This window comes from Pezoporus occidentalis, unplaced genomic scaffold (assembly GCF_034315485.1).
Source record: "Pezoporus occidentalis ecotype Australia unplaced genomic scaffold, CSIRO_AGI_Poc_V1 ctg253, whole genome shotgun sequence".
Classification (NCBI taxonomy): domain Eukaryota; kingdom Metazoa; phylum Chordata; class Aves; order Psittaciformes; family Psittacidae; genus Pezoporus; species Pezoporus occidentalis.
This window is the reverse complement of record NW_026914426.1, coordinates 107,823-130,537: the sequence shown is the minus strand read 5'-3', so window position 1 is coordinate 130,537 and position 22,715 is coordinate 107,823. Positions and strand designations below refer to the sequence as shown.

Below are 22,715 nucleotides of genomic sequence, written 5' to 3'. Positions count from 1 at the left end.
TGCCCACTTCCCCCCTCCCCGGCACTGCCTTTGGAAGGTCCCCAATGCCACCGCTATAGAATACCCAAGGAGAGGCTGGGGACGTAGATGGCAGCCGAGAACCTCTGGGAATGCGTTGGATCGCATGTAACTGCCCGGGCAAGAAGCATTCCCCGCTGCCGCATCATCTGCTTTTAGAACTGCGATTAAACAACGGCCAGAAACCACTCAGCCCGGGCTCTCTCCCTCCCGACACCACAAGGGGCGGGAACGGTCATCGATGGCGGGAGGCTCCTGCACAAGCAGCGCCGCCCGCCCGCCTCGCGCTCAGGAGACAGCACCTCGCTCCTCCTCGTGGTTTGTGACGCCGTTCAGGTGCGATCACTCTCCTCTAGTGACCAACTACAGAAATGATCCCTGAAAGTATAGTCTTAACTTCATCCCCCCTGCGCGCACAGCCCCACCGCCGCGCACCGCCCTCTAGCACATGGACACCCGACACCGACCGACCAGCCGCGGGAACCGGCACCGACCCGCCGAGCCCTGCCTCCGGGGAACCGAGTCCGGCGAGCCCCCCCGGGCCCGCCCCGGGCCCCCCGGCACTGCCGCGCTTGGCGGGAATCGGGCCCCGGTTCCTCATTTGCATCGTCTGGCTGAGACGACCAACCAGAGGCGCGCGCTCAGTCGCACCCCTCTCCCGGCGGTCTCAGGACTCCGCCCCAAGGCTCGGTGTCGCCCTTCAGCGGGCTCGGACAGCGCTTCGGTCGGCGCAGGGGGTTCCCCTTGAAGGAGCCGCACAAGCCGTTCTCTGCGCGCCGTTCCCGCAGTCAGCGGGGCGAGGTCCGCGGCGCAGAGATACGAGTGATGCAACGTCAACGGCAAGCATACACCTCCGAGCGGGCTGGGGCGGCCCCCGCACCCCTCTGCGCCGCGCTGCTCCTGTGCAAGAGCGTGCACGGTCCCTCTCTCATGCCAAGGAACGACATCTGCGGCTCAAAACCCAGCCTTCAGGAACAGTCAAGTGACGGGAAGAGAGAGGAGTCACCCTGGCCCAGAGCCTCTCGACAGCACTAGGCCACCTTCGCAGCACCCCTACTGTTCAGGCAGCTAACTGCTGCTGCAGCAGCAGCAGGAAGAGTATTCTCGTTGGAGGGCACTATTTCCACCGCACCATAATTCCCACTACTATTTCTCATTCACCTGTTTTTAGAACTCCGACAAAAAAAAACACCACAAACCACTCAGCCCGTGCTCTCTCCCTCCCGACACCACAAGGGGCGGGAACGGTCATCGATGGCGGGAGGCTCCTGCACAAGCAGCGCCGCCCGCCCGCCTCGCGCTCAGGAGACAGCACCTCGCTCCTCCTCGTGGTTTGTGACGCCGTTCAGGTGCGATCACTCTCCTCTAGTGACCAACTACAGAAATGATCCCTGAAAGTATAGTCTTAACTTCCTCGCCCTGACGCGCAGAGCCCCACCGCCGCGCACCGCCCTCTAGGACATGGACACCCGACACCGACCGACCACCCGCGGGAACTGGCACCGACCCGCCGAGCCTCACCACCGCGGACCGTGTCCCGCGACTCCCGGGACCCCCGGCACTGCCGCGAGTGGCGGAAATCAGGCCCCGGTTCCTCATTTGCATCGTCTGCCTGAGACGACCAATCAGACGCGCGCTCTTAGCCAGGGGCGTCTACGGCCCCGCCCCGGGCTGCGCAGCTCAAGGGGAGCCGAGTACACACTATGACAGATGATCCCGGTTTCTCCCTAGTCTCCTCACTCTCTGATGAACATATGGGTCACATCAGCCTCATGCACCACTGCAGGCTTGGGGAAGAGTGGCTGGTAAAATGTCCGGCATAAAAGGGCTTGGGGGTATTGGCTGACAGCTGAATAGGAACAGCAGCGTGCGCACGTGGCCAAGCAGGTCAAGAGCATCCTGGATTGTATCAGGAACAGTGTGGACAGCAGGACTTGGGAGAGATCACCCTCCTCTGCTCAGCACGAGCGACGCTACAACTCGAAAACCGTGTTCAGGTTTGGGCCCTCACCACAAGAAAGCGAGGTGTTGGAGCGTGTGCAGAGAAGACCAGCAAACTTGCGAGCGCGTTAACTCTCAGGGAACAGCCCGGGCAGGAAGCACTCCCCGCTTCCTCATCATCTGCTTTTAGAACCGTAATTAAAGAGGCCCACAAACCACTCAGCCCGTGCTCTCTCCCTCCCGACACCACAAGGGGCGGGAACGGTCATCGATGGCGGGAGGCTCCTGCACAAGCAGCGCCGCCCGCCCGCCTCGCGCTCAGGAGACAGCACCTCGCTCCTCCTCGTGGTTTGTGACGCCGTTCAGGTGCGATCACTCTCCTCTAGTGACCAACTACAGAAATGATCCCTGAAAGTATAGTCTTAACTTCATCCCCCCTGCGCGCACAGCCCCACCGCCGCGCACTGCCCTCTAGCACATGGACACCCGACACCGACCGACCAGCCGCGGGAACCGGCACCGACCCGCCGAGCCCTGCCTCCGGGGAACCGAGTCCGGCGAGCCCCCCCGGGCCCGCCCCGGGACTCCCGGCACTGCCGCGCTTGGCGGGAATCGGGCCCCGGTTCCTCATTTGCATCGTCTGGCTGAGACGACCAATCAGAGGCGCGCTGTCAGTCACGCAGGCGCGGCCTCCAGGTGCGCAGCCGCACGGCGCGGAGGGAATCGCGTGCAGTGGGTGCTGCGGCAGGGGTCCCGCTCCCAGCGCATTTTCCCGCGGTATCGGCAGCTGCGGCCGTGGGGCAGCGAAAACCGGACTGATCTGCAGCGTTTACACAAGGCCCTGCTCCCACGAAGTTAAAAATCCATATGTCAAAAATCCCAACGTCTGAACCACACCTGAAGCATTCTTCTATCAGAATTAAAGTCCTATTTAATGAGACTATTCCTAAAGTTGACTCTTTAAGAGTTCTAGTTTTATAAAACAGAGCCAATTTCTTTACGAGCACCTTACAACTAAAAGCTTAATTTTCTTCCCAAGTTATTTTCATACTTATTTACATATTGTAAAAAACACGTTTTAAATCTGTATTTAAATAGATTTACAATTTTAATTCAGTAATTAGTGCCAGTTTCCCCAAAAGGCCAACTATATATCATTATGTAAATAAATTCCATCCAGAAAACTGCACTGTACAGCATGCTATTTTTCACCCCAAATCTACTCATACAGCACAAAGTAAAACTCTTCTGCCAGTGCTTGTCTAAACTTCACTTTTACCTTGTTTCAGCAGCTTCTTTACTCTCACAGAGTTTCCTTGCCTGACACACTCATGCAGCTGAGCTTCCAGGGAGTCACCTATGATGCTGCCAAGCTGGGTAGGGCAGGGCATGGTCAGACGGACAGTGTGAGCCATATTCTTTCCTCAACAGAACTAGGAAAGAGTATGAAAATTAATGAAGCTGCAAGGTGCCATAGCTCAAAAATATATATTTTATTTTTTTTTATCCCAAACCCTTCAGGTCTTCACTGAGAGGGTGGTCAGACATTGGAACAGGATTGCTAGGGCAGTGGTGGAATTACCATTCTGGAAGTGCACATTCCCTGTTCCATTCCCTGGAAGCCATATAAACGAGGCCCTTATTAACACGTTTTAGGGTGGACCTGGCAGTCCTGGGGTAATGGTTGGACTTCCTGACCTGCAAGGTCTTTTCCAACCCAGCTGATTCTATGATTCTAGGAGTTGACAAAGTCAGTTCCGGCTGTTTCCTCCAGACAAATCCCAAGATAAACGGTGAAAGCACCTCCCCTCCCCTCCCTTACCCTCTGAGGCAAGGCCTGTCCGTGATGCTGATGAAGGGCTACTTGTGGCACCAGTCTGGCCATGGGGAAACGCGGCCCTAAGGAGGAAAAGGGAGAGGTGAGAACCAGGGTGCGGCAAACACCGCTGAAGCCTGACAGGTGTGTCATCCTCTGGCACGACAAAGCCAGCACCGTTCCCTGATCGGGTCACACCCCGGAGCCTTTTGGCTGCTTCAGCCCCTTCTAACGGCCCAAGTCCGGCCCCATCCCGCCTCACCGCCTCCTCCCCGACGGTCGCAGCACGCGCTCACAGCCTCACGCACCGCACATGCGCAGAGGCCACCGCCGCCTCCACCTCCCTTCCCGCCGCCGGTGGTGGGCGGGGCCCGTCGGGCCGGTGGGCGGGGCTGTGGTGGCCTAGCGGGGCCGCGCCATGCAGCGCGATGTGGGGAGCCTTCCGCTGGCGCCTGCGGTGCGCACTCGGCTCGTCAGCGCCGGCTTCCAGACGGTGCAGGAGCTGCTGGAGACCGGCCCCTGCGGGCTGAGCAAAGGTACCGGCGGGTCGGCGGGAGGGAGCGAGCGGCTCCGCCGCCGCTTCCCGCCCTTCCTCTGCGAGGTCTCCCGCAGCCCTTCCCTTTCCGCTGTAGCTGACTGGCGCGGGTGGGGTGTCGGCAGGTTTAACCTTACCGGAGGGTACCCCATCCCAGGCAGTGCTCAAGGCCAGGTTGGACAGGGCTTGGAGCAAGCTGCTCTAGTGGAAGGTGTCCCTGCCCGTATCGGGGTTTGGGACTGGATGAGCTTTAGGGTCCATTCCAACCGAAACCATTCTATGATCCTATGTGTTTAGTGTACACCGAGCAGCTCAGGCAGGTGAGGGGCTTGATCCATACGGAAGGGCCGTGGCTCGGCTCTGGGAAGCTCCCCTGCGCAGCCTGAGACCCCAGTGAGCCTGGGCGAATGGACAGAGTTAAACCTTTCCCGGATTTCAGGTTTGCCTGAGCAGAGAAACAGACAAAACCCGATGATTCTGATAAAAGATTATTCTTGCAGTGAGTGATGGGTGTCAATGGGATGCAGAAAAGGGAAAAAACAAAGGATTCTCTCTCATTCCTTTTCTTTCCCCATCTGTATGTTCTTTAAAGTAAACTTCCCTGCAGTAAGAAAGTCACCTTTGTCAAGTTAAAATAAGATTTCTTTCTAAGAAACATTTAATGATAGTTTTATTATCTGTAATAAGATGTAATAGTTTTGCCTTGAAGATCAAAGTGAAGTAGCTAGAGTCCGACATATATGTGCGTAAAGGCAGACACGCAGAGGTGTTTGCTGGTGTCTCATCTTTGTTACTGGGTATGTGTTTCAAATCTAGAGGTGACACATCAGGTATACAGCCCTGGAATACCCCAAGAATTCGGAGCACGATCAGTAGCTGTCCTTGTCACTTACCAGTCTGCAGCCTGACTTCTTTTCCAGGACTTTATTTGCTTGAAATTAAATGAATATGATGGGACATTCCGTGCAGAATAGGTGAATTGCTCTGTCAGATCTCATTCATGTAGTGAACGGCAGTTTTGATTATTTTTTCTATTTGCAGACAGCTTACTGGCACCTGAATTCTGAACACAGGGCATCACTGCTGAGCTCTTCTGAAAATCATATAATTAGTTCCAGAGATGTTGGCAAGCTGTATGCATCGTTGTACTAAAAGGATTAATATTTTGTGTTACACTGCAGAACGTTCAGTTTCTGTCAAACAAGTTGAATTATCTCTTTGTACTTTCAATAAATCACTATTTATAAAAATAAGGTAGCGTTTCATGCTTTTGACTTTTCTAGAAACTGGAATCTCCAAGGAAGAAGCCCTAGAAGTGTTACAGGTTGTGAGGCAGGAATGTCATGGGGATGCAGCAAGGACCGCTGCAAGATCAGGTGCCTCCCGAAAATGCACCGCCCTGGAACTTCTGGAACAAGAGCAAGCCCAGGGCTTCATCATCACCTTTTGTTCAGCCCTAGACAATATTCTAGGAGGTGGTGTGCAGCTAACCAAAATCACCGAGGTCTGTGGAGCACCTGGTGTTGGGAAAACACAGCTATGGTATTTCATTTTTAGATTACTTTTGCGTTTCTTTGAGGAGAGATTATCTTTCTTGTTGTCAATCTCTGATTCTTCTACAGCATTATAAATAAAATCATGATAATGGCTGCAGTGCTTCCTGCTCCATGTATTCCTCAGCAGAAATGTCACTTCAGGAGTTGGGAGGGGAGAGCTTTGTGACGTGGATATTTATCTGGTTTTTCTGTTTTCCCTGGCAGTATGCAGTTGGCGGTAGACGTACAGATCCCAGAATGCTTTGGAGGTGTAGCTGGAGAAGCCGTGTTCATTGATACCGAAGGAAGTTTTATAGTAGACAGAGTAGTGGATATTGCAGCTGCCTGTGTGCAGCATTGCCACCTTATTGCTGAAGCTCATCAAGAAGAAGGTACGTTGCCAAGTCATTTCTTTCTGCCTCGTAGACTGGGGGATCAGAGTGAGATGAGTGACTCCTGGGCTGCAGTTCTACCATTTCAGAAGTAGTGTTGGCTCCAGAAGTTCTTGCTGCCAGTCTTTAATTTCTACCTGAAATAAAACATCATACCCTGAACAGCGTCAGCATGTGGAGCCCATGCTGCAAACTGAGCTGATCCACTTTAAGCATAATTCTTCTATGTGACAGTTTGGAGGGGGTTTTGCCCCTCTTTTTCTTTTTTAGCACTTGAATGAATGAATTCACAGCAAAACACAATTCTGTCAGCAGAACTTGAGGGATAATATGGGACAGGAAGAACAGCTGGGGAAAGGGAAGAGGAACAATAGAGGCAGTGTTGCTGCTGAAGCCCCATACTGTAAAACTCTAGTTGGAGTTCACCTCCTTCATGAGGTCAGTATAGCCAAGATGCATTCAATGAAGAGTAGTTCTAGAATTCTAGAACTCATCAGTGTGTTGGGGATACTGACACAACTTTTGTGTTACTCTTAAGAGTATTTTATGCAGCAAACTTCTGTTTGAACTGAATGGACACCATATTAAATGAGCTACTACCTGTACATGAAGCAACAGATGATTAATAGTCAGTGTTGTCCTCTGGTGGTGATCTGGCTTGAAAATGATTTACTGGAAAAGTTCTATTTTCAGAAGTAGATTTTTCATTTTTGGAGCACTCCCTTGGAGGCTCTGGTGTATCTGTGTGCGAATGCTGAGATAGCATCTGCTCACCACTTTCTTGACTTTCAAGCCAGATGGAAGGTATGTTTCCCACACTCTGTACCTCAACTGTTTCTGTTTCAGGGGGTTCTGCTGTTGCTATATGTGGAGGGCATTGTTCGGTAGAATGATGAAAGCAGCAATATGCTATTACAGACTTCTGGCTCATTTACTCATCTGTTTATCTGTTCTCAGATCATCTAAAAGCTTTGGAGACTTTCTCTGTTGAAAGTATCCTTTCTCACATATATTACTTCCGTTGCCGTGACTACATAGAGCTTCTTGCACAGGTCTACCTCCTCCCAGACTTTCTTTCGGAGCACTCAAAGGTAAGGATTATTGCAGATTTAGGGGAAGATACCACTCGTCTTCACACTAAGGATTTTCAAGGTTGCTCAGCTGTTATAGTAAGAGTAACATGAGTAACGCCTGGGTACCTTGTCAGCTTGGCAGTAATGTATTGGCTGATGGTGGAGTACAAATGTAAGCTTGGCTGCTTGTTTGCTTTGTCATTCCCATCCCAATTACTCTTGAAAGCAATTTGCTTTTGCTACCACTGCTGCCATCTTTCTGAATCTCCTTTTTGAAGTGAAGATACTGGACCTATGTTGCCACATGTTTTGTTTCTATAAGCACCGAGTTCTGAATCGTTATAAAACTGCTTTACAGAAGAATCTCTGACCCAGGTGTATGTGTGATGACCATGATGCAGGGGGATCAGAAAGGCTTAGTGCCACTCACTTCTGTCGTAGAAGATCACTGAGGACCAGAGGCATTCTGTACCATCCTGACATACACAAAGGGACTTCTTCTTTCCCACACTTCTGTTGCTACAAGCAGCCAGAGCCTGCAGCTGGACTCTTGGGTGAACTACAGCCAAAAAGTTTCCTAGTTCCTAGCGTTTTAGTGAAATGCTATTGTAGGGCAGATTTTCAGCACCTCTTTTCCAGATTTTTAGGTTCTAACAGCATTTGGGAAAGATGAAGTGTACCCCATTCTAATGGAGCACAAATCAGTGTTGTTTAGTTAGATTGTCTTTTGTATGTAATTTCAGTTTTTGGAACCTGTTATCTTCTTGAAAGCACAGATGGGAGTCTTTCTTTTGCTTAGTGTAGTCTGGTATTTCCCTTTCTCTGCCAGGTACTAACGGTGCCCTGTTATGTTTGCTCTTGTGGAAAGTACAGTTGCATTAGCACAGTTGCATTGGGCTGCAGTTCTCTGGTACCATCTGTGCTGATTATCTGTGCTTGGCCTAGAGCCTGAAATACTACTGAAGGTTGCAGGAGAGCCATAAGACCTTCTGATGATTCCTTGGATAGGATATAAGCGACTTGACAGATTGCTCATTGCAGTCCAGCTCTCATTAAAATTAGTCTGATCCCAGTGTGCAGACCTGGAGCTGAGACTGGGACCACAGAAACCTACAGATTTTAGGTATTTTTTTTTGAGAGACCTAGTTGTAGAGTGTCATTTGGAAACAGGAATTAGTTTGAGATCTTGTTAAGAATATGAGAGAGGCCAATAATATGAAAAAGGCTATGTTAGAAAATATTCTTGTCATAATAAATCTAGTTCTTTAAGGTCTAGTAGAGACACACTGGCATGGGGAAGGCATTTGTTACCAAGCTTTCTCTATACAGCCTATGTTAGAATACTTTACGTCTACTTGTTATTTTATAGGAAGTACCACTGCAAGAAAATAAACTAATCTGCATCCTACCCGGACATATTAATCTGATAGGCAAGTTATATGTATGTATATGTTCCATTCTAGCACAAGTAATTTTTTTCATTTGGAGGTTCAGGGCCATTTCACAGAGTGATGTTTGCAGCAAGCTTGCATGTTCCAGTCACAAAGCAACTTCCCAGTAATGAGTTAAATCTATAATAGAGACAACCCATGTTCTTGTGTTGTTTCCGATTTGTTATCTTGTGCATTAATGCAAGGACTTGCAGATACCTAGGATTTGAGTGACATCTGAACATGCAGATGCTGTAAAACCATCCATTTCCCTTCTGTATTTCAGACAAACTTGGGTCATCAGAACAGCCACAGCAAATGAAGTTAGAATAAATCAAAGTCCCTGACTAATGTTTATCTAGTGTCTTGAGGGTGATGGGCCAGCAGCAGCATTGTGTTCAAGCTTCAGCTAATGATTGCTACAAAAGAAACAATTCAGCAAAGCAAACATCTTCAGGCAAGATAGATACTCAGCTCCATTGCACAGTGTCTGGAATGTCTTCATGCATCAGTTCAACTCCATGTTTCTAAGATAACTCATCTGATTCTGTATCAGTGATCTATCTTAACAGTGACTACAGACAGCATGTGTTCTAATCTTGTTAGGATTTATTTTTTGAGGGAAAAGGTGAAATAAATTAGTGTTCATGGAGAGCTGATCAGAGTACAACCTTCATGTTTAACAATTTATTTTTCTCCAGCTCCTCTTCTGCAAGGCTTTAAGTCCAGGTTTATTATTTTGTATTCTGTGTGGGGTGCTCCAGAGAAGTCAGCTCTAAGTGAGCAAGCTCTGAAACTGGAAAGAGCTCTGTGCTGCCTTAACTAATGGGACATATTAGTGCAGCATTTTGTTTAAGCTAGTGCAGCTACAGTCTGAGCTAGTATCCCTTAATAAAGCAGTACTGCACTTAGCAAGTGTCTTAGTGTGTTCAAAGCTTGGAGCTGTTTACTCTGCACTCTTACGGAGTGCTGATTGTTCCCAGTATATATCTAGAGACAATAGGTGTTACGCTGTTAATGCACATTTGAGTATGAAATAAGGTTGTCATCACCTTATACAAAACATTCCAGTGCACTTAAAAAGATGTCTTGCTGCTTTTTGTCATTTGCTTGTAGGATAATAAAGGTAGTTCTCCTTTTCTTCCACGTTTAGGTCCGACTGGTGGTAGTTGATGGAATTGCATTTCCTTTTCGCCATGAGTTTGAAGACCTCTCACTCCGGACAAGGCTTTTGAATGGTCTGGCGCAGCAGCTGATCATCATAGCAAATGATCATAAGTCAGCAGTAAGTCTGGGGCAGGTTTAGATCAGAAAAGATGCTACTTTAGAATAAATGCATTTCAAAGAATGAAGCAAATGTGATTTGCTGGAAATAACAAAACAGAACTGCAAGAATGCCCTCTACATCCGTGTTTGCCAGTTTAGCTAGTAAATACTGGGGTGTGGGGTGGGGCACAGGCAAAACTATTTGGGTGGAAAATTCCTAGACTTGCCAGAATAAGTAAAATCTTTATTAAAAACATCCTGTGGATCTTAATTAATTGGTAGCATATCAATCTATCGTGCTGTTTCACATAATTTTTTTAATGATTTGGTTGGACAAGGAATGACTTTGGTGACTTTCTACCTACAGAACACACACAAAAAATATGTCAGAGTATTCGGCAGTTCCAAATACTGTCCACTCTTTGTTTAAAAATAAACTACAGTCTTAGTGGAGGAACTGTTCTTAGGGAGGAAAAGCACTTTATCTGCTGGTTTGGTTTGCTCTTCTGGCATCCATGGAAACTCACAGCTTCCTTCCTGGGCATTGTTTCTATGTCATTTACGCCAAGATGGAGGCCAGCAAATCTGCAGCCCAGTAGCCAGCAGATGGCACTCAGAAGCTACATCTGTTCCAGAAGTTGTTTCAGCAAGTCCTTTACAGTACAGAAAAACATTGTTCAGGAATTGGAGCTTAAACCATCTCAAAATGGTACTTGTGCCTGCAATTCTTTCCAGGTGACTTGCAGCCTTGTCACCCACAACTCTGGCGCAAATGGGTTTTGTTCCTCACTGCTAAAAATAAGCCTCCCCTTGTGCTTCCTCTGATAGCTGCAGGAAGGGACAGAACACAGCTCTACATTCCACCCTGGTGAAGCGATTGGGCTTGCTGCTGAAACCATACCCTCTCTGTCATCCTGAAATGAAATATGAAGCTTTTTGCTGGTGTGGGTACCAAGGGAAGTGAATGTTTTATGACTGCTTGATTTTGCACAGCCTCCAGTTTACTGAGTGCTTTCACTCATAAATTTGGTACCTGGTGACCTTGAACAAGAGCAGTTGTCATTGTACAGTCTGTTTTTCTTTGGTCAAGGGGCACATATGTCACTTCTTTCTATTGAACAAGTGAGCAGTTTAGTACAAGCACTTGCTGAATAAACACTTGCTACAGAAGCAATAAACACAGAGCTTCAGAAATGATTTAGCTCCGAGTGGCCCTCCTGTTAGTTTTTGAGTTAGTTCCATGTAGCTTGCAAGCAGTCTAAATTCAGCTGCGTGCCAGAGGTTACTCCTTGGGCAGCAAAGCTGGGCAGACTGAATGCTCTTAATATGGATGGGAGTTTGTTTAGTTTCTAAAGCTGAACTCAGTGGGTTGTGCTACGATGTCCAGAGCAGGCCAGCTCCAGTGAAACAGGGAGCCTGTTTGGGGTTGTTACCATCCATATATGATGAGTTACTTTTCGAAAATACACAGTACATGCCTTGAGGATGTCAGCTATGTAAATGTCTTAGGTGTGTGCCCTCTGTGCTCAGTGGAGTTGCTTGCTCTAGCACACTTTAACTGTTCAAGCAAGAATTGTACAAGCATGTCAAACAATGAAAACCCCATAGGTTTAAGATAGGTACAATTTTTTTATTTTTCATTTTTAATGAACTTTGCAATTAATATTCCTGGCTCTTTTCTGTCTCACCCACCCCCACTTCTACCAGGGATCTAACCTAGACTGTCTGTGAACCTCCTACAAGTGATTTGTGCTGTGAAAACACTCCCCCGCTCTGTCTGTTCACTTTTCATTCTGCTTTGTATTGTACCCACTTGCGCATTTTTAGAAGACAAGGCACAGAAATTCTGTTAATCACTAGGCTTATGCATGTTTTGAGCAGCAGCACCAAATTCATTAATGCCAATGACTGAAAGCTGTCTCTTTACAGAGGGCTGGTGTAAGTCATGTGAACCTAAATACAGATCCAGACAGTATTTAGTACAAATACAGTGGAATATACAGTTTGCATCCCTTGGGGAGGGAGAAATTTAGGTTTCTTTAAAGTCTTGAATGAAAGAAATCTACCTCCTATGCAAATGGAAAATACATTTTTCAGGGTTCTATTATTTTGTTTGGGCTATTGAGCAGATGAGGCACCTTTACAGTTTCTTCTTGCTAACATGGATCTTCACCTGAGTAACTACTTTATTGTTAAAAGTTTTTTGAAAAATGGCTCTCTTCCCTCCCACCAGTGTGCTTATTTTCTGGAGATTTTCTTGTTTGTGTGCTTCTGTTTCCTCTTTTAGGTAGTTCTGACAAACCAAATGACAACAAGGATTGGACAGAGCCAGTCCACATTGGTACCTGCTTTAGGTAGGCGTTTAGCTTCTGAGCTGAAAATTGAGCTTATCTTCAAATATATGACTTTGTTTCTTTTGGCATCGTGTGCAAAGAAAATGAAATTGCTTGCTGAATTTCTGCAGTGTAGCAGAATCCACGGTGAAAGTCATTCCAGATGGGTCTCAGGCTAGTATTGTGGAACTCTGCAGTAGTGTTTACCTATGGCAGCTTTGTCAGTATAATGAGCAGCTATCAAACTTTATTCTAAACTCAAGCATGGTGTGCAGATTAAAATCCTGGTTAGATTTTTTTAAAAGGGATTACAAATATTTTTAAAAGTAGTGACATTTTCAGATTGCAGAAACACAGGTTGAGAGTGTTGTTGGATATTTTTTTCCTTTTTAAAAACCAAGAATGTTAATGCTAAACTTGCTATTAAATCTATCATCATTCCTTTAAGATGACTGCATCACCCTTTATGGGGAAGCACTAGATACTAAGAGCTCTGAGTAAGTAGCTTTTTAGAAGCACAGCTAATGTACTGCAGCCTTCCCCTGAGGATCTAGGCTGTTACCTTTATCCTAGCTGTGGCTGTGTCAACTAAGGAGGCCACTACCCCTGCTTGAGGTCACTGCTGCATCCTATATGCTGGCTGAGCTGTTTATTGATTGTCTCCTACGCCATTTCTGCCAAAAGTGGCCCAGTGAAATTTGAGCCATTTAAATAATAAGTAAACCTCTGATAAATCAAGTAATTTAGACTGCAATTGGCTGGTGAGTATCTTACAGAAAATGCAGGGATGGACCTGGGAGCAGTAAACCTCTAGCAGGAATGTGGTGATGAACAGATTAAACCACTAATAGAATAACACAACTTAATAGTTGCACACTTCAAACTATGCTGCAATTTCTTCAATTCCCTGAGAATCATCCACTGCTTTTCCAGAACAGTTTAAGTTGTTTATTTTGCCATTGCACTTGAGCATGTTCCATTAATTATTTGCAAAGTCATTGCATATTTGCTGCATAGCTGGAGCTCCCTACCCATTGTTCAGTGCAGTTACGGCATAGAGAGAAGTTATGTGTGGGATCCTCAACTACAGCCTGTCTAGAGTGAGTTTAAGTGTTTTTTACAGGCTGCTCAATTTTGCCCTGTAATGAGCAGAGTACCTCATACATATTCTTTTGCTGCAGTCACAGGGGAAAATAGAACAGTTCTTCTCAAGTAGAGATTTTGACACATTAAGAAAAAGCTCAGTGTTTAAATCTTCTTTCAGGTCATAACTTTGTATTATTTTATGGTACACTTAAAGGGCAACAAATCCTCTGTCCACAGCTTCAGTTTCTGTGGACTAAGAAATGATTCCCTTGTTCCGGAGCAGAGGGAGAAGGGGACACGTACAAAGGCAAAGATAATTCCCAGTGTCTGTACAGGCATTGAACCATTTGGCAGAGATGTAAGATAAAATGAACAAATACAGACTGTCTCCATCGAGCATGTGAAGAATGTGGAATTTTGAGCTGTGCACGCAGATATAGACCCAGCTTCTAGTGTCTGACCCTTCTTGTCATTTTTGCCTCTTGCTCTCTGATGTATTATTTTTGGCAGCCTTTCTGGCTATAAACTCAATTCAAGTTAATAGATTCTGTCTTTTTATTTCAGTAGCCAGTGTTTGAGAGGTGGTGTGTTTATGGAGTCATAAGGATAGTAAAGAATGTGAAGACATACATAGTAGGTTATAAGTCAAAGATATCACGTATTGTCTTGTGCATATTTTCTTTTACAAATATTTAATTCGACATAACCTCACCCACACTGACCATAAACTGATTGTGATTCTCACCAGAATGGGTGTGTAGTAAACATATAGTATTGTTGAGTTGTATGTACTCTGCAAAAGTGAAACTTTGCACCAGTTGTTAAAATATTTAGGTTAAGAGATATTCCCCCTATCCTAAACAGCCTTTTCTAAGATTTCACAAGAGCATTAATCTCTAAACTCTTATTCAGCTTCTCAGCAGAAGGGAACTTCTTAATTATGGGGAAAAAAAGGCACAGATGCTGCAAGGTATTAAGTCAAGAGCTTTATGAAGAGGACAGCTTTCTTTCCCACTAGTAATAGCTAAGCTGGGTGTTCCTAGACATTTCTACTGGATATATTTAGAAAGGAGGTCAAATATAAATCTGCAGCCAGTTTAACTCAGAAATACCCCATTTTACCGTAGCATTTTTCTTTCATACTCGATACAGTTGGAAACATTCTAGTGTGGAATTTGTACCCATTGTAAAATGTGTTTTGATCTCTGACTCAGAACCGTATCTGATGACTAGAATCTTCAGTCTCAACTTACATATAGTGGAGCAAGGTCTAGCAAGATACCTACAGGGTCTAGGTCTTCATTACAGCTGAATCTTATTTTTTGTCTTCTCTGTGCTGTAATGACCACCAGAGCACATGGGGCATGTGGGGCTAGTGACATGATGCAGACCAACAAGTGATTCAGAAGTTAATGGGGCAGTATGGAGGTGAAGAGGAGAGGCTTGCAGCACTGAAACAAAATGACTGGTTTCAAATGCAGTCCATCTTTGGACTACTGACTGTATCCAGGGATAAACAGAGGAAAACACCCAATAAAACTGTCTATAAATTGACTGAGCTCATGGTCAGGTGTGAACTGAAACAACAGGACTATTTCCCCTGAAATAGGATAACAATCCAAACTTCCTTCTTTCTTTCCACCATGCCCTCCCTCTTGCATTTGGTTGTGTTCTTTTGCATTTTGCTGTCAGAAGCAGAAGACTGCTTCAGGGGCCCTTAATACTTTAATAATCATTGACTTTTCTCCCAAAGCTTGTATCCCAAAGGGAGTGATGTTTGCTCATAATTATTCCTGAGAGGCAGAGTATCAGAATTTTGAAGTAGGATTTAGCCATACTCAACTAGGCTCTTTCAGTAGTAATTAGAAAAATCTTAATGCTATGTCTGTTTTCAAGACTTGTCTAGTACCTGTCCTTTATTAGTTATATAGAAAATCTTTCTACAAATATGGAAGTACTGCATCAAGCTTTCTATAAAACACTGATTATAGAGGTTATTCCTTGTCTCAGTGTACTTGGTAAACTAGTTGTGAAATCCTTGCACATTGATACAAAATACGTGGTTTATTACTGCGAGAAAGGTGTATATGTGTTTAATCATGGAGGTTTTTTGGAAGACTGGTCTAATTTACTGATGATGGTGCTGCTATAGGAGCATAAATAAAATGGCCTCTATTTTGTGTCACTCAGGAGAAAGCTGGGGACATGCTGCTACTGTCCGTTTAATCTTTCACTGGGACAACAGTCAGAGGTAAGTGAAAGTGTATGTGAAGTACATAACACTGACCAATGTGATATTTGAGAATCCTTCCCTGAATGGCCAAACAGGGATTTGAACTTGACTTCCAGCTTTGCTCTGCCATGTCCCAGGCTACTGCAGCTCAAGAAGAGCTTTCTAGTTCAGGCTAAGACAGCGTGGGCTGAACTGTCATGCTCCTCCCTCTCACCATGGTCAGCTTGCTGCAGCGCTGTACTTTCTTTCTGACAAGATGCTATGTCTCATCGAACTATAACATCCTAACGGCAGCTGCTCAGACACAAGAACTGAGGATCTGGTGCCTAAGTAGAAATTTTTACTCTCTGTATTTTGTAAGCAGGGAGTAGAATGTCTTTGCTTCAGCCTTTTAGGCCCCAGTCAGTACAAAGCCAAAGATGCCAAAGGTAGCTTTCCACCTAGGTAGCAATTCTCAGGACAGAAAAAGCTTGCTGAGCCCTGAGCCTTAGTGGCAGCCTTTGAACCTTTCTGCTTTTGAATGTAGCAGGATGGTTCCAAGTTACAATGACCTGCAGGAAGAGCTTCATTTACTCCCAGTTCAGAGCTGAGTTATGGAGGATGATTTTAGCAGCCCAAAGGAATGAGGATGACCCTTCTAAAAACCATATGAAGTTCTGTTTCCTGGTTCTTTTTTTTTTCCTCTTCAGTATATTGCAAGCTCACTTCTCTTTCCTGGTCAGTTAAATTTGTCTTGTGTGTAATATCACAGTGCAGCAACTTGGGATTATGAAGTCTTGCTTCAATTCCCTAATCTTCTGCAAACAGTGAACAAAAATGCTGCTGGAATGTTGTTGTGCATAGTTTGGTTTGTTAAACCTGAAAGAGACAGGCAGTGACACTTTCTTGTGGAGTTTTGGTTTTTTAAAGTCTAAGTTTGAAGGAAATGCAGAATGATTACAGCAGGCTGTTTATGTTGGAATTAAATTAACATCACTGATCAGTTAACAGCCTTTATAAGACAGAAGTTGCATCAACACAACGGTTGCAGAGTGAACAAAAGTTAATTTTATGTATCAAAACTAAGGAGGTTTTTTTTCTTCTCCAACAGCTAGGAAGGTTGTAGATAACATGTTTCAGGAAGTGAGCCAAAGATAGACAAACATGTTTTATTTACTGTTCTAAACGTGTAGCTAATATGGGCAGGGCAAGCAGAAGCACAGCAATTCCGGTGAAAGCTGCCTAACTGTAAAAAGCAGCAATAGCTACATTCTGTTGCATTTTTCACACAAGCTACCTATACCTGATGATACATCAGGGCTTCTTGTTATTTTTATATTAAGCTATTGAGGCACAAAGATATTTGAGTATCCATTTGCCACCTTCTTCTTTATTAATTGTGCTTTGGCCTAATATGATACCTGTCTCTTTCTTTCTCTCTACTACTGAAAATGGCAGAGCTTAATTATAAGGGGGCTTATTGCTGTGAGGTAAGATCCTGTTGAGTCAGAGGCATGCAGCAGAGCTCCAGCTGAGCACTTGTGAAAGTGTGGCTTCTGCAGCTTCAGATTTAGGCTATTTTGTGAAGTATAACCCACCCCTTAAATGTTCTGAGGAATTCCCTGTGTAGCTAATGTGAAGTGGCAGTGTTCCTCAGGCTGTAATTACGTGCTCTCTAATAGAATGGCACCTCAGGGAGGTAAAAAAACCCTGAAAATAATTAACGGGATCTTTGGCAGGGTGTCTGGATACAGATAGCAGAACACTTTCCATACTGGCTTCACCTAAGTGTGAGTTTTGGGGAGGTGAGCATGGTTTAGACTAGCATCAGCCCTGGGACTGGTTGAAAAATCCCTTATTTTTGAGCTGCTGTGCAGTCTTCTTAAAAGCAGGCATTTATTGGGCTAGGTGCTACCACAAATCAAGATGCATTGCTTAGAGTCTAAATGCACAAAATCAAAGAGACGAGAAATACACGGAGACTATTTTCTCAAGGTTATGCTGTGTGTCAGTGGCAAGATCAGGCTTAGAAATAGAACATCTTATGCTCCTTCTCCATCGACTAGGTGATGTTGACAGGCCTGGGAAATATCTAGGAAAAAAACTTCCCTAGAATATGAATTCTTGAGGGTATCTCCCAGTGTCGAGATGTCAGTGAACGAAAGATTGCTTAACAGAATAGGAAAAAATTGTGCTCAAAACCTTGTTTGTTTGCATTTTAAAAGTGGTGTTTGGAATTGCTATAATGAATATTTTTTTTAAAAATGATGAAATCCTGTGATAAAACAACGGTGATTAATCACTCGTTTTAGTAGGTCTACATTGTATTTGAGCTGACAGGGCATATAAGGATGGGAAATTGGCATCCACACTTTAAATACCTATATGAAAATACATACATAAGAATTCCACTGGTCACGTACCCCATGTTTGTGGGGAAAACTTGAATCTAGTCATTTGGCTACTTGGAATTTTTATTATTGTATTCACTAATCGTAATTATCTGGTGTTTTTTCTTTAACCAGGCTGGCTACATTGTACAAATCACCAAGTCAGAAGGAAGCAACTATACCGTATCACATCACAGTTAGTATTTCTTTTGGGATGGAAATTGCTAGCTGTAAAGGAATTTTCAGACACAAAGACAAATCTGTGAATGATGTTTTCTTAGTGTTGCTTTTCAGTTGCCTTATGAACGTAACTGGTAATACTGGGATATCTCCAGGTTTATTAATATTTTGCACCTTTTCTCTTTAGAAAAATGACCCAGCATGTTAGTTCTCTTAGAATTAAAACATTTTGATTTCCAGATCAAATTTATAGGCAGCCTGTCCCCATTTGTTCTTCTGCTAATACTGCTTATTTTATCTACCCTTGATGTTAACTTTTGGCCTAAGTGCAATTACAGAGAACAATCACACACTTGCTGAGCATTCATTTTGGGAGACTTGGACAAGCCAAGCTGCGTTCTCCCTTGTCAGGTAGTATGCTATTGTTTCCTTAGTGGCTCTTCTCTGCATCTTCCAGGTGAGTTTCTCTGTCTAAGACAAAGGTGAGCTGAATCACACATGGTATTGCAGAGGTTTCACCAGTACTTTGTGCCATACATATTTCCACATCTCTGCTTTAAGTGCATTGCCTGATACAATCTAGGTTGTGTTTCTCTTTCATAGCTCCATCCTACTGGTAACCCTATGACCAGCCAATATATACAGATTTTTCTATTCTGCCACTGTCACATGAGGAGTTTCCAGCTTATGGTTGGAGTTCTTATTCACCCCTAGTTAAATCCTGTGATTTTCTTTTGTGGAGTCCTTAGATACATATTAATGAGAATACACACACAGCCTAAGCTGTATTTAGGTTAAAAAAAAAAAATCCAGCCCCACCACTCGACTCTTATATCTCAAAATGTCAGATACATAGGTACATGCCATACCTATTTGCCATGTGTCCTCATGGAAACACACTGCCGTAGCACTTCCTGCAGATTTGAATGCTGCCATGAGATCTTCAAACTATTGAATAGGTATTTCCTTTTTCAGTCCTGAATGTATTCACCTAGACAGAAGAAATATTGCAAATATATATATATGTGTAAAAAATATATATATATAAATGTTATGTAAGGACTGGAAGGATAAGTGGGACCACATCCCAAAGTTGTTTGGATCGTGCAGTGTGAGCTCAGCCCTTTCTCACCAGCTGATAAACAGATGGACTTTACCTTAGACAGTTTAATAGCCTTTTCCTTTCAGTTCTGTATGCATTATAAAACAGATATACTCTCTTCTTCAGTGTGGATGCACACAATTTTGAAATACAGTTGAGAGTGTATCCTAATCAAAGATTAGTTAAAATTTTAAAAGATTATCCCAGTGTTTCTCCTGTAATCCTGTTGAGCTGCTTCAGCAGACAGTTTCTGGAAGTAAAAAATGTATTATCCCTGTTTTTTTTTTTAACTCCTCAAATTCAGGCTTGATGGTAACGGTCTGCTGTTAGCATTTCTCATTCCCATCTCTGCAGCTAAACTGGAGAATGTAAATACGTGTTCCATGTTTCCAAATCTGATCTAGCACATCTATGCATAACCAGCATACAAAAAAAAAAAAAAAATTAAAAAATAATAAATTCCTCAAGCCTATTTCCTCAAAGATGTTTAGACTTAGACAAATTAGATACTGTGGTACCATTGGCAAACCGGCTGTTCACTCTGAGCAAGTGTGGAAGCTGTGGAACATGTATCAGATGAAGTATTTTCTTTCACAGGCTGGTTAAGGATTCATTCTTAAATGCAGAGTATAGAAATGTAAATTGATTTATGCACAAGGGAGTAATTATATCTTCTGATCCACCTAAATTTCCCAGGTACTGTAACATGATTATTTCACTATAAAAGATAGAGCCCTAGGACCTATATTCTCAGCAGGAATAAACAGTATTTCCCTGAACTGTGGAGGGTCTGCCAGACTAGCAATGAGAACACCACTCAAGTAATAAAGCCATCTGCTTTTGTCAACCTTGATGCAGTCTGTAGCTGCCAGAAAATATTAAAGAAAAAATCAAAATGACTGTAGACTGAGCTTTGTAGGTCCTTGGTTCCATTGCCCACATGGTTGATACCTAAAACTCACTAACAAATATACAGATAAACCACTTCAAAATATACACAAAAACCTTGTAATTTTGAGGCACTCTGTCCAGAAGGGCTTTAACTAAAAGCAAAACCTCCATACTAAGCAGTCTACTTTATCATGTTCTGGCCTTTATAAGCATTGGAATGCTTTTGCTGCAAGTCTAGCATGCTGGATTAAGTGGATTCTTGGCTACAGATCCACCTTTGTGCCTAAGGGAAATGGCAGAGATTAGATGCAAGCAACAGTGAAACACTAAACTTGAAGATTCCCCATTACGCTATTCAGAATAACACTTGAGTTGCTTATAATAGCAGAGGGACTGCACAAATACTGCCCTTGTGGCACCTCTTGCTGTTTGTTCCTTTGAAAAATTAGCAGGCTGCGTGAGGTGAGGCATTTGGAAATAGAAATACAGAGGTAGGACACTTAAGCAAAACATTTTGATTGGGTTCTTATGTTGTTTTGGATTGATCTCAGTGTGGGGGACACTGGTGTTTTAGGAAAGTCACATGTCTGATAGTAACTCTACCTGCTTTTTCACACTGCACCAACACAAAAAAGCTTTAGATGAAATTCTATCATCCCCCCATTGTCTCTACCTGAGTATTTAGGATCCCCAAAGCAATTTCTTTTTCAGATTAACCCCTTTTCCTAAGTCTGCACTGCAGTGAGAGTCGTCATTGTGCTGTCAGCAGTGCTCCCTGCACAGCATTTGCTGGGAGATGGGAAGATGGACAGTCACAGGCTTCACATCCCATCTCAGTATTTCCATCTGCACTGATGACATGATTAACTAACTGCTTTTCCAGATATTTAAAAATCTTTAAAAATCATTAAATTGTGAGGTACAGTAACAGAAAATACAAATGGTACTAAGCCAAATAGATCACTTTAAGCTCTTTCCTGAGTAGCAGCATCTCATTTTCACTTCCACATTTAGTTTTTGGCAGTTAAAGGTTCTCATCCCACTCTGTCCCATAAATTACTATGCTGGGACAGTCTTTGCAGTCTAGAGACTGTTTCAAATATGCTGTTCTCTTACAATGTCTCATTGATGTTTTCAGTTCATTAAGTAGATACATGAAAGAAAAATATCCTAGGTTTTAGAAATTCAGAGTTCTGTTTCTGAAAATGACTGAGGCAATTAATCCAGTCATCTCCTTGCTTCTGTGGAAGCTTGAATAAGGGCTGAAGGATTTGGCTTTTAATTTATTTAAATAGGCAACTTAATTTACAAAGAAGCAGTGCTTCACAGCCATAGGGGTTATCAGTGATAAAATGAAAATAATAGCCTGGTGAAAATAAAATAATAAAATGATGAGACTCAGTTATTAGTTGGCACATGTGTTAAAAGACTTGCTGTTCTGAACTTAGCCTGGTCTAAAAACGGTCTGTGGCCACTCATCTAAAATAAAAGACAACATCATACCTTATTCTGATCTTCTGGGAACTAGTTACTCATGGTTTATATCCATAGAAGTGTTATCACATGATTTTGCTTATATCTCACAGTCTCATGGCTTCCGAGACGTGCAGCCTCCAGCTGTCACTCAAAATGCAGAAGGTGCTGAAATGAACCCTCGCAAACGGCCACGGAGAGAAGAGGAAAAGTAATTGAGATTCAAAAGTTGAATGTTAAAAAATGTGTGCTACAGGAGAACAGTTGCATAGTCAACGTGCAACCAAAGGTAGCCTGAGAGACTAACTTAAATTCCTGCTCTGGATGTTATTTTAACATTTGTGTGGCAGGAAATTCCTTTGTGTATGGCATAATTTTATAATAAAAAATTCTATGTTTTCTATAACAAGAGGCTTCAGCTCTTTCTTTTTTTTGGGGGGGGGGGAGTGGGGAGAGATGGAGAATATAAGGTTTTTTTACTCTGGGTAAAATAGCAATGAAATGCGAGCATCTAGTAGAGTGTATTTAATGACATAAGTCTTGACCACTCATCTGGTTTTATGTGTATCTGAATTTTAACAAGGTTTCATGTAGCAGTCTGTTCACATGCCTCAGACCAGGGCAAAAGGCAGTGGAGCTGCTGATGGATGCTTTAAGATAAATACATGCTTAAAAGCTGTGCCAGATGGGGGCATTAGCCCTTACCTGCCGCAAAGTCCTTGATCAAGGACAATCAAAGCACTGTTTTGAACTTCTCATTTATCTTTTAGTGGCAACAATAGAGATGAAAACCTAGATCTGAAGGACAAAAGATTTAATCCAGCATGGTAATTTTCTGCTTCTATCATAGAAAGAATATTTTATCATCAAGCTCAAACCAAACTGCTGCATAGCCCTTAACTTCCATGTTCATTCTTTACCAAAGCATTCACAGTGAGCTGCTGTAATCAGGATCTGTTTTGTTCATGGCTTTGATAAAGAGGAAGCCCAGGCTGCTTAGACACCAGCAATATAGATTAGCAGCTCCCAAATCTAAACCAAA

The 22,715-nt window shown here is 43.8% G+C and overlaps 2 protein-coding genes, 1 long non-coding RNA gene and 3 other non-coding genes across 14 annotated transcripts in view; 1 reads left to right on the top strand and 5 right to left on the bottom strand.

Moving 5' to 3' along the window:
• TEX14 (testis expressed 14, intercellular bridge forming factor) overlaps positions 1-3,799 on the bottom strand; it is a 30,056-nt gene extending 26,257 nt beyond the window's left edge. For 7 of the 8 annotated variants that reach the window (XR_009965758.1, XM_062623448.1, XM_062623451.1 and 4 more), the window contains exon 1: positions 3,239-3,392. Coding sequence is in view for 7 of the 8 variants with exons in the window: in XM_062623448.1 (XP_062479432.1) it covers positions 3,239-3,374 (136 nt within the window). In the remaining variant the exon portion in view is untranslated. Of the gene's footprint in view, positions 1-3,238; positions 3,393-3,781 lie in introns of those variants that run through there. The other variant, XM_062623453.1, reaches the window with a different exon arrangement.
• LOC134166157 (small nucleolar RNA U3) lies at positions 203-412 on the bottom strand. The gene has a single exon (XR_009965775.1). It is a non-coding gene; the product is annotated as a small nucleolar RNA U3 (small nucleolar RNA).
• On the bottom strand, positions 1,216-1,425 carry LOC134166155 (small nucleolar RNA U3). Its single transcript, XR_009965773.1, has one exon. It is a non-coding gene; the product is annotated as a small nucleolar RNA U3 (small nucleolar RNA).
• Positions 2,174-2,383, bottom strand: LOC134166154 (small nucleolar RNA U3). The gene has a single exon (XR_009965772.1). It is a non-coding gene; the product is annotated as a small nucleolar RNA U3 (small nucleolar RNA).
• A 342-nt stretch (positions 3,800-4,141) lies between the features above and the next one.
• RAD51C (RAD51 paralog C) lies at positions 4,142-22,094 on the top strand. Of its 2 annotated transcripts, XM_062623445.1 has the most exons (9): positions 4,143-4,311; positions 5,594-5,852; positions 6,071-6,237; positions 7,195-7,328; positions 9,894-10,025; positions 12,294-12,360; positions 15,616-15,676; positions 18,163-18,223; positions 21,787-22,094. In XM_062623445.1, the coding sequence occupies exons 1-9, from the start codon at positions 4,194-4,196 to the stop codon at positions 21,886-21,888; spliced, it is 1,101 nt and encodes a 366-aa protein (XP_062479429.1). In that variant the 5' UTR covers positions 4,143-4,193; the 3' UTR covers positions 21,889-22,094. The 2 variants fall into 2 exon arrangements, 1 of the variants encoding a protein (XP_062479429.1); XR_009965755.1 differs by lacking the exon at positions 12,294-12,360 and having other exon boundaries at positions 4,142-4,311; positions 21,787-21,860.
• LOC134166119 (uncharacterized) lies at positions 9,332-21,843 on the bottom strand. The gene is made up of 3 exons (XR_009965756.1): positions 21,704-21,843; positions 19,077-19,198; positions 9,332-10,031 (listed from the first exon to the last, which is right to left on the bottom strand). It is a non-coding gene; the product is annotated as an uncharacterized LOC134166119 (long non-coding RNA).
• Positions 22,095-22,715: the final 621 nt, after the last annotated feature.